Source organism: Myotis brandtii, unplaced genomic scaffold, assembly GCF_000412655.1.
Source record: "Myotis brandtii unplaced genomic scaffold, ASM41265v1 scaffold4, whole genome shotgun sequence".
Classification (NCBI taxonomy): Eukaryota; Metazoa; Chordata; class Mammalia; order Chiroptera; family Vespertilionidae; genus Myotis; species Myotis brandtii.
In genome coordinates this window covers 7,462,611-7,473,262 of record NW_005365371.1, presented here as the reverse complement: position 1 = coordinate 7,473,262, position 10,652 = coordinate 7,462,611, and the positions used below count along the sequence as shown (strand labels likewise).

The 10,652-nt window shown below is 42.2% G+C and overlaps 1 protein-coding gene across 3 annotated transcripts in view; it reads right to left on the bottom strand.

Annotated features, from left to right (window-relative positions):
- Positions 1-2,272: 2,272 nt before the first annotated feature.
- Positions 2,273-10,652, bottom strand: part of MB21D2 (Mab-21 domain containing 2) — a 123,614-nt gene continuing 115,234 nt past the window's right edge. For 2 of the 3 annotated variants that reach the window (XM_014545325.1, XM_005873206.2), the window contains one exon: positions 2,277-5,109. In XM_014545325.1, the coding sequence (XP_014400811.1) occupies positions 3,845-5,109 (1,265 nt within the window). In that variant the 3' untranslated portion in view covers positions 2,277-3,844. Of the gene's footprint in view, positions 5,110-10,652 lie in introns of all 3 variants that reach the window. The other variant, XM_005873205.2, reaches the window with a different exon arrangement.

Here is a 10,652-nt window from a genome sequence, read left to right as displayed (position 1 = left end):
CCTCCCCTGCTGGCCTGATCTTGCCCCCAACTGCCCTCCCCTGCCGGCCCAATCACACCCAACTGCCCTTCCCTGCCAGCCATCTTGTGGCAGCCATCTTGTAACAACATGAGGGCGGCCATCTTGTGATGACATCGCATGAGGGCGTGACACCACCTAGTCTTTTATTATATAGGATAATTGTGGGGACAATCCTATTTTTAAAATGTCTGGTCCTGACTGGCTTCATCACTCTAAAATTAGTCTTTACTTGCATCTTTGGATCTTCCAGTTCAGATAAGAAAGGCAGAGAATAATCTACTCTTAAAATATGTGAAACCAGGACTCATCAGGGAATTGAAAACCTGTTCAGTTACAGCTGGTGAATTCCCACAACCAAAGTAATCAGTTGTAAGTAAGGCTAAAATCATGACTCATTCAGGCTTTTTATATTGTACTTAAAACAAGAGATTTTAACCAATTTTCCAGGATTCAGAAGAAAAAATTAGTAGTTCAATGATTTTCTAAGTTTCAGACCAGGAAAGATATCAGACTACATCCTAGTTCTACCTATCTTCAACAATTCCTGGCCTAAGTGTCTTAGGTTTATAGTACCAGGAATTTAAAAAGTTTTAAAATTAGATCCTCCCTAGCCTGTTTGGCTCAGTGGATAAAGCGTCACCTGGGGACTGAAGGGTCCTGGGTTGGATTCCGGTTAAGGGCATGTACCTCGGTTGTAGGCTCCTTCCTGGCCCAGGCCCTGGTTGGGGCACATGCAGGAGACAACCAATCGATATGTTTCTCTCACATCGATGTTTCTCTCTCTTTCCCTCTCTCTTCCATTCTCTTTCTTAAAAAAAAAAAAAAAAAATCAATGGGAAAATATCCTTGGGTGAGGATTAAAAAAATTTACTAGATCCCAGGGGCCTCTGGACTTGTCATGAAGTTTAACAAGAATCTGCAGTGTTTTTCACTAGGACTAGAGGTGCAAAGGGAAATGAAGTGCCAAGAGGATCACTCAAGCTAGGTTATCACATCTGTAATTCAATTTTGTCTGCAAACACAGCACTTAAAATATTGAAAATGCTGCTAATCATATTTGAGATGCCAATTCCAAGCACAGGTATAGCAGTTTACACTTGACTAAAGGGAGCCAATGCTTTTGAATATGCTTGCTACTTCAGCAGTTTGTAACCATTTCTTTGAACCAAGGAAGTCTAGCATAATGGTTAAAGTATAATAAACTTTAACAGACTTTCACCAGGTACATATTTATTAGTTATAGAGGCTTTGTTATTCTTTGGAATTAATGAAATCAGATAGTATAAACCAGCTTTTAGATAAACTATATGGATATCCTTGATATATGTCCCCAGAAAGAAAAAGAGCACACACAGTAACTTAAATAGTTTAAATACACTGAAATAGTTTGGTACACCAGTTTAAATTAATTTTGATGAATTGAACCACATTCAAACTGCTAAAAGAACTAAGTGTTGACTCATTTAAGTAGAAAGCCCAGTGAGGTTTCAGACTTGGGAGGGAGGAGGGCAGAGTCTGGTGACTCATGTTACACCGCACCACGCCCAATCTCTCAGTAGTATCATCCAATGTCAGCTTCATCCTCAGGCTGGCTCTAGCCATGATTATGGGATAGCTGTCAGAGTGGCAGAGGCCAGGTGCTTCCTCTTCCATGTCCAGCATGCATGCTCTGCCCAGCGTCCCAAGCTAGGATCCTGAGCATGTCCCTGATGGGAGCAGCTTACATTCCATGCCAATCCCTAATTAATGACTGTGGCCAGGGAAATGGTTGTGTCAATGGGCCTACACCAATCAGGGTAGAGTCTGGAGCTGGGGATAAAGTCATTTCCCAAGAAAGACATAGATTATGTGGAGGACAGGTAGTGCTGGTAGTAAAAAATAGGGAAAGGGAAGAAAGAACACTGGGTGTTCCCTACGTGAGCATCTGGCCTCAAAGACAATAGTGAGCCCCAACTTTACTGAAAATTACTGTTGGGGTTACAAATAAGAAAATATTTTTCAGCCCCAGCTAGTTTGGCTCAGTGGCCTGCGGATTGAAGAGTCCCGGGTTTGATTCTGGTCAAGGGCACATCCCCAGGTTGCAGGCTCGATCCCCAGTAGGGGGAGTGCAGGAGGCAGCTGATCAATGATTCTCTCTCATTATTGATCTTTTCTCCCTCTCCCTTCCTTTCTGAAATCAATACAAATATATTTTTAAAAAAGAAAATAGTTTCCATATTACAAAGTAACAACAGCAATAACAACAAAATTCCAAGGCCAGTATGTTTCTTTTATTATGATTTTTTTTTTTGCGTGTTTGACTTAAGATGGTTGAAGGATTTCATTTTCATTTATAAACATTACATTAATTCCCATGCAAAAACCCAGGACTGCATATGCCTGATTTCGATCAAACCTGTAGGTCTGGACATTCAAGATCAAAGTCAAAATGTTGCTTGACCTTTCCAGTAGTAGACATCATGGTCATCTTTGAGAGGTCAGCAGGCCCCCTGACCTCTCAAACACCACAGTTGGCAATGAGTCCATACAAAAACGGAGCCAATGCCATGCGGCACCTAAACCCAGCAGGAAACTTCATTCATGAAGACAGGATAGCTCTACTCCAAAGCTGGTGCCCACAGACATGTCCTGGTTCCTGCTCTATAGCAAAACCTGTTTTGGAACAGGCATGATATCTTCTATTTGGGGATTATAAATTCTTCCTGCCAGTTTTCCTCAAAACTCTCAGTAGAAGCAAAGAGACTTTACAAAAAAAGCTAACCTCTATAACCCCAAAAGAAATACATACAAAGACACCTATTCTATCAAGTATATATTTTACCCAGCTTCAGATAAAGTCACTCAGCAGGTATAAAGCTTTAAAAACTTCTCTCAGTAAGATAGGAACCAGGAATATCAAAGAGGGCAAAACAGAAGCCCATAATTAAAGGAGGACTAAACAAATGTAAAGAATCATTCCATTGATTGCAAGAAATGGGCTAAATTTAAAAAAAAATATGATAGCATTTCAACAGAAGATGTCAATTTATATTGAAACACACACATTGGAACTCTGACAATGTCAAAGATTTCATTAGTGCAAATAACAATTATAATGGTATGTTCTTTAATAATATTTAAATAAGACTTCAAATAATTACACACACTAAAACTACCATTTGGGAACCTTATTTCTGTTTGGAAAGCTGTCAAACATTCCCTCCGAACCATCTGAAGTTCTGATTTGAGGACAATTACATTCAATGAAGTTGCTCCAAAACAGAATTTGTAGCATTTTCACTTTCAAAGTCGACGTTGCTAGGTGGGAAGGGGATACTACTCTGGCCACTGGTCAGAAGAATCCAATCCAGCTAGCATACCGGGTGGTTCCCAGCTTCAAATATCTGTAGTGAAGATAGCTCATTAAAAGAAAAGAAAAGAAAAACAAATAAAACAAAACAAAAAAATAATAGAATCCTTATGTGTCAGAATGAGATCTGTTTCCCTATCCCCATTAACGAATTTGCACAAAGTATGAAACAGAAAAAAAAGCAAGAGAATTCATGGGCATCTCAGTCTATGGCTCAAGGTCTCCTTAAAAAACAAAACAAAAATGAACTATGTGACAAGAACTATAAACAGTAAACAAACCCAGAGGCAGCGTATGAAATAGTAATATACTGTTTCAGAGCCTGCACCGCCCTGCAAAACAGGAGACTTCCAATGTGTTCTTAACAGATCCAGTCTAGGCTGGATGTGCAGAAAACGGAAAGACAGCGGCACGGACCACAAGACACATGATGCAAGTTTTAGAACCAGGAAAACCAAAAGGCAGCAAAAATGCTCAGAAAAATTTATCATCAATTCTGAAATGGGGCCTGGTGACATCATCAGGGTTAATAAAGACAGAGATGGACTTCCCCGGGTTCTCAGTCACTAGCTGCTGCAGTTTTTTGGCCAAACGGTCATCAGGCTGGTTGGGGTCCCCTCCGTCCGACTGCGGGGAGGGGATGCTGGTGGTGCTCCCCCGCCTCTGCAGCTCCAGCGTCAGCCGGTTGGCGGCCTTGACATGCTCGATGGCCGTGCGCAAGTGCTCTGCGGGGTCAGAGCGGACGGAGGACAGCTTGCGCGCCTGGAGCATGACCGTCTCCTCCGACAGGTGCTCCAGCATGTTGCACTGAGGGATGAAGTAGTTGGGACACATCTTGTTGACCAGACAGTGCTGCAGGTCATCGATGAGGCCCAGTAAAAAGTGGGCTGCATAGTCTTCTTGAGCCAAGTAGTTGGCGGGAAGTCTGTCGCAGGCCCAGAGCATCATGCTCCGCAGGTGGTAGGGGCTAATGGCCTTGGGCCGGGACAGGAGTTTAATGATGATGGCTTTGCAGGCCTGGTAGGCCTGCATGAGGCTGCTGGAGATGCACTTCTTCAGCTGCACCTCGCTCCTGGCAAAGGACAGCCGCCACTCGTTGTCCTTCTTACCCTTGTAGGAGCAAGCAGGCACCAAGTAAAACCCACTGATGACCTCTTCCTCTGTGATCTTCCCATCCCAAAAGTGGTTCTCCATGAGCCAGCTCTGGGCCACTGCAGGCCAGCCTTTGAAAGACACCACAGGGACAATATCGTACAACATGCGACTGCTCCCCACACCCAGGATGATGGAGATGATGGTCCCATTCTTTTCTACCTTCTCCACCTTTGGCATCCCTCGCTGGGGTTTCTTCTGTATCTCTGATAGGACGATGCTGATGGAGTCATAGAACCAGTCGGCCACTTTGGTTGGGGAGAAGAAGTAGTTGGTGGCACCGTTGATGTGATCCACGATGGTGCAGCAGTCTTTCCATTTACTGATCGTCCCCTCATCAAAGAGCCGGAGGCTCAGCCAAGAGTGGCACAAGGCTGAGTGGCGCATATCGAGTGTCACAGGCTGATTACGGTCATGCAGCTTAAGGGCTGGCACCAGGAGGGTAAAGTCCATATCGTAGTCAGTCCCCCGGGCATAGATATTCAGCTCATCCAAGTCCAGGTCCACCACGCCTTCCCGGACTCCCCCAGAGAGCAGCAGGTACTCATTGGCCACTGGAAGTTTTTGGTCCAGCTTCTGCACCATTCCTAGAAACAGGAAGAGAAAGTACTATTACAGGAAGCACAGACACAATAGGCTTATGCATCAATACAGAATGTGCGGAGCCTCCCAAACCACTGCTCATTGTTAGTACAAAATCAAATCTTAGGCTCCTGCACAGACCCACCTTGAGTCCACTCTTTTCCAAGTGGGAGAATTATGATAGATTTTTCTCTCTCAGTGGCAACAGTATCACTTTCAATCATAAACTCCTCTTCCCCCAGTCATTACCTGGACTAATGGTATGGCCACACTCAGTGGCCACGCTGAAAACCTCAGTAAGCTTCAACTCTTCCTTCCCGGTTCTCCATCTCTGTTGCCATCAGACAAAGCCAGGCTCTCCGGTCTCTTGCCAAAGCAGTCTCCTCCCCCAGGCTCTCCCTGCTTAAAACAGTTCTCTACACCAGCGAAGGACACTGTGGGCTGTGGACGCTGGGAGTGGGACACTTTCAGAGGGCAGGGAGGTCACAATTCTTTTTTTTTAAATATATTTTATTGATTTTTTTACAGAGAGGAAGGGAGAGGGATAGAGAGTTAGAAACATCGATGAGAGAGAAACATCGATCAGCTGCCTCCTGCACACACCCTACTGGGGATGTGCCCGCAACCAAGGTACATGCCCTTGACCGGAATCGAACCTGGGACCCTTGAGTCCGCAGGCTGACGCTCTATCCACTGAGCCAAACTGGTTAGGGCAGGTCACAATTCTTTTCATTGTGCTAAGACATTGTCTTTTTTCTGTGGTCACACTTGAACTGATGGTATAAAAGCAATTGGAGGGCAAAGCTGCTTAGTACTAGTCAAGACAATGGCACCCAACTGCATGAGCAATTACTGGATTCTGTGCTATTGGCATGCACTAGCATTAAAAAAAAAAAAAATCCAGTTGCACTTAAGAAAATCCTCAATGGAAACAAAAAGATTAGTTTTGTTAAATGCCAACTCTTGAGCTACCTTTCTTATATCCAGACACCCTGTGTGAGGAAATGGGAAGTAACTGTAAAGCACTTCCTCTTCATGCTGAAACACAAAAGCTGTCTTTAAGGAAAGTGCTCATGTGCCCTGGCTGGGTAGCTCAGCTGGTTAGAGCGTTGTCCCAATACACCAAGGTTTCCAGTTCTATCCCCAGTCAGGGCACATATAAGAATCAACCAATGAATGCATCAATAAGTGGAACAACAAGTCAATGTTTCTCTCTCTCTCTCTCTCTCTCCTATCCTATCATCTCTCTCTAAAATCAATCCGTAAATAATTTTAAAAAGTAAAAGAAAAGCACTCATGTGACTGAGTTGTGGCCTAAATTGGCTGCTTTGCTCAAGGAACACCATTTTTACTTTAAAAACAATTGATAAAGCCGAAACCGGTTTGGCTCAGTGGATAGAGCGTCGGCCTGCGGACTGAAAGGTCCCAGGTTCGATTCCGGTCAAGGGCATGTACCTGGGTTGCGGGCACATCCCCCGTGGGAGATGTGCAGGAGGCAGCTGATCGATGTTTCTCTCTCATCGATGTTTCTAACTCTCTATCTCTCTCCCTTCCTCTCTGTAGAAAATCAATAAAATATATTTTAAAAAAAACAAAAACCAATTGATAAACTATGGATATTCAGACAGTTATTTGATAGACATTTTCATTTAAAATGACCACAATTAGCCTGTCTTCATGAAAATGACTGAAGTACTTATTGACATAAAAAAGGAGCTTTCCATAAAAATATTAATTTTTAGAAAACTCATCGCATCGTGAACTTAACATCTTTCCAAATAGTATACTTTTCTGATGAGACCAGTGGTAATGTAAAAGATGTGACTTTTTTTTATGATATTCTGAGCTATTTGAGAAAGAGAACCATGTCTCCAATATGTATTAAGCAGGCACAGGGGTCTGCATCCAGTAGGCACACAACTGAAGCTCTGACTGAACAACAAATGGCTAGATGGGATTAACAGGGCGTAAACCTGAAGTGCTGCGATAAAGGCTAGACATAAGTGACGGTTCTTCCAACAACATGCAAATGTCCCCTCCCTGCCCCCTGTCTTTTATAATACCTTTACTTGTGCTTTATTAGGGGACAGACCACCAGCATCACTCTCTGTGATTTATTTAACAACTTTCCCCACAGATTGCAAAGAACTACTATAAACTCATTCCATTATTCACTGAAATTACCTTTAATCAACATCATTTGTTATTCATAGGACAACCCCAATGCAAATAAACCATTTATATGTATTTATGCTAGCACTGTATTTCAGAATGTAACATGCATTTATAAAAAAAAAAGGTTCTCATTTTCATTCCTTAAAACCCTATTTTTCAAACATTAACCATGAAAAAGTATTTTATTTAGTACCATTTCCTTCCACACAGATTGAAATATATAGCAAGCTCTTACTTTCTTTTTAAAGCAATCAATACGTTATCCAATGTTAAAGAGTCAACAATTTATCAAAAAGAAAATCCAGTGTACCTGACTTTTTGGGCTCTTTCTCACATACCCAGCTCCTTCTTCAATAAAGAATGGCTTATCTCAGCTACTGGGAGTGCTGTCCCTGTAATCCCTTAATGACTGTGTCAGCTGCAAAGAGCCACCTCAATCACAGTCCTGTCCTGCTGTTGGGGTGGGGTGGAGGTACTCCAATAATTGATCGACATGGGAGGGCCCCCGTTCAGGGTATTCTGAAGAGTCATCTGAATCCCGAGTTCCCCTAAGGCTGACACTGGGCCTGCAGGGAAATCCAACTTTTCCCTTTGCCTGATACTGCTTCCTCCCCTCTCTTCCACAGGCACAGAGCCCAGGGTTGCTCCTTACTAAATACCCTAACTCCATCTCAGGGGCTGCTTCCTGAGAAACCCGATTTAAGACACTACCATACTTAAAAAAATAAAATAAAAAAGACACTAACAAATACCCCAACCCAAAACAGCCTTCACTACAAATTGTCATGGAAGATTTACGTTCCTTGTTTTCAAAAGCCAAACATTAACAACCAGGACTTAAAATTATATAAAATTATGTAAACACCAAGACAAAGACTCATTTCTTAATTGTCCCCATGTTTCAGCATCCACCTCATCTTTACAATGGCACACATACTACCACCCCAAGTTGCAGCTTAGCGATGTGAGGAGAAATTAGATTGACTTCTAAGAAGCCAGCATAGGTTGTGAGAATCATTTTCACTATTTTATAGAGTTACATGTAGGTACTGTTCCTTTAAAAGAGAAACATTTGATAATGAAATAATTTACTCCTCTTTATTTCAAATATTCTTTCATTCTAACATTTGGAGTCCCATGAACAGAAATGGGAAAAATCATAAAATGCTGTCCTGTGGTTAGTGATTAAAACCTAAATCAATTAGAAGTGGTGGTATTATTTGGGTACAACACTGTTATCTCCCCCTAGGCATAAATAACTCAACATTCTGTACATCCTTTTGCATAGATGGGATCAAACTGGCTCTGAGCACACAAGCTAGATCCTGTCTTTACAACCAGAATAACTCCTGCAGTACCGGCTGGGGAATAATTTGTTTACAAATGTGCCTCTGAATTTTGCCTTGGATTGTCACAAATTTGGATTATCACAGGTGAGAAAAGCTAAAACTCCCTTCTGCCCTCTGCTGGATTCAAGAAGTTACATTTTTCTACTTACTACACACTAGAGAACTCTCCTTTTCCTCCCAATTGCTGCTGATGCACTTAGGTAAAATGTTGGCCCTTCTTTCAAAAACGCCATATCAAGTCTTTGCCTAAATGCTAACATTGAGGAGCTAGGGTAATTTTGGACGCCTCTTATTCCTTTAAAGTACAGAGAGAACTTTAGCAGCAAATAGAATATGGCTGAGGCTCATTTGCTAAGCTCCTAGAAGTTAGAAACCAAGTCCCTAAGGCCACACTGTTCTGGAAGCTAATCCCTTGTGATCCACATTTACATTTACCCTGCCAGGGCCCATTAGTCCGCAGTTTTATAATTTGGTAACACAAGCTGGAGCCTTCCCCAGCGTTACGCAAATTCAAATTCAAGTTCCCGTCTTGAAAACTTTCCTGGGCCACGTTTAAGTGAAAATGAGCTGACATCAGCTATTACAGCAGATGGGTTGCCATGCAACTAAAACACAGCCAGGGGCTGGGAGGGAGAAAGAGGAGGGGAAAAAATGCAGTTGTACACTTTGGCTGTGATCAGTTCCAGCAAGTGCACCTCTGAACTGATCCAAGGATTTTTGTGCATTGCAGGAGGGTAAGATCGAGGGACTCTGCCTGTTTGGCTATTAGTAAATTACCCAACAAAAGGAAAAAGCACACAGACCACTGAGCTTGTTACAGCAAAGAAAAAGAGATATGACTAAAGAGCTTATTCCTCTGGGTGGGTCTCTTGTTTTCAAAGATTTTCATATGTCTGCTCTTAAATCACAAAGTAAAACTGCCTCAATTCCTGTAACTGATTCCTTGATTTCTGTTTATTTCATAATTTCTACTTAAGAAGACCTTCCTATTACTGGGGCCTTGAGTTGAAGGAATGAGTTCTTGGTCATCCACGTTGTCCTTTGCTGATTATCTTTAGAATATCAAGTACAGAAAGGAACTCTGTCCCTGACTCCTTTATATTCTACTGAATAAAACTTTAGCACATTCCCTTGACTTCAAATTACTAACCTCCATCACTCAAACACAGAATGCAGATAACTAACAACAGAGCACAAGAACTAAGTAATATTTGAAATCAGGCAGGTAGCTTAATAAATACTAAGTAGCCAAGTGAAATTAGTACTTATATAGATTCCTTTAAAAACAAACAAACCTGAATAGCTCAATAACATTTGCTGTTTTGCCCCAATTTGTGGCACACCAACAACAGTACCTATCATGGCAATGACTCTTGAATGGGACCATGCTGATAAAGTCCTTCTGTGATTCTGACTCCCCACCCCACCAATCCCCACACAAGGGAGCAGTTTCCGTGGTTGTTAATAAACAATATAAAATCTCCCTATAAAAATACTATGGCCCTAGCCGGTTTGGCTCAGGGGATAGTGCATTGGCCCGTGGACTGAGGGTTATGGGTTTGATTCTGGTCAAGGGCACATAACTCGGTTGCAGGCTCAATGCCCAGCCCTGGTTGGGGTGCGTACAGGAGGCAACCAGTCGATATTTCTTTCTCACATTGATGCTTCTCTGTCTCTCCCCCTCCCTTCCAATCTCTGAAAATCAATGGAAAAACATCCTCAGGTGAGGATTAACAACAACAACAAAATTATGACTTATAATTGAAAGGGGTAAATATTTTTGCCAAGCTTCCCTGACATTCTGAGAATTAGGCATGGCCACCTTCTTCTAACAAAGTCACCCATTTATGGGTTTTTAATGTCCTCAATTTGGGGAATCTTTTAACATTTCCCTCAGTCATGACCAGAAATCATATATATGAAGTCCCTCATTTTACAAGTGAAATAAAACTGAGGTTCAAAGAGGAAAAATAACTAATTCGAGGTCACACAGCCCTAGTGGCAGATTAACAGTGTTGTCTTAT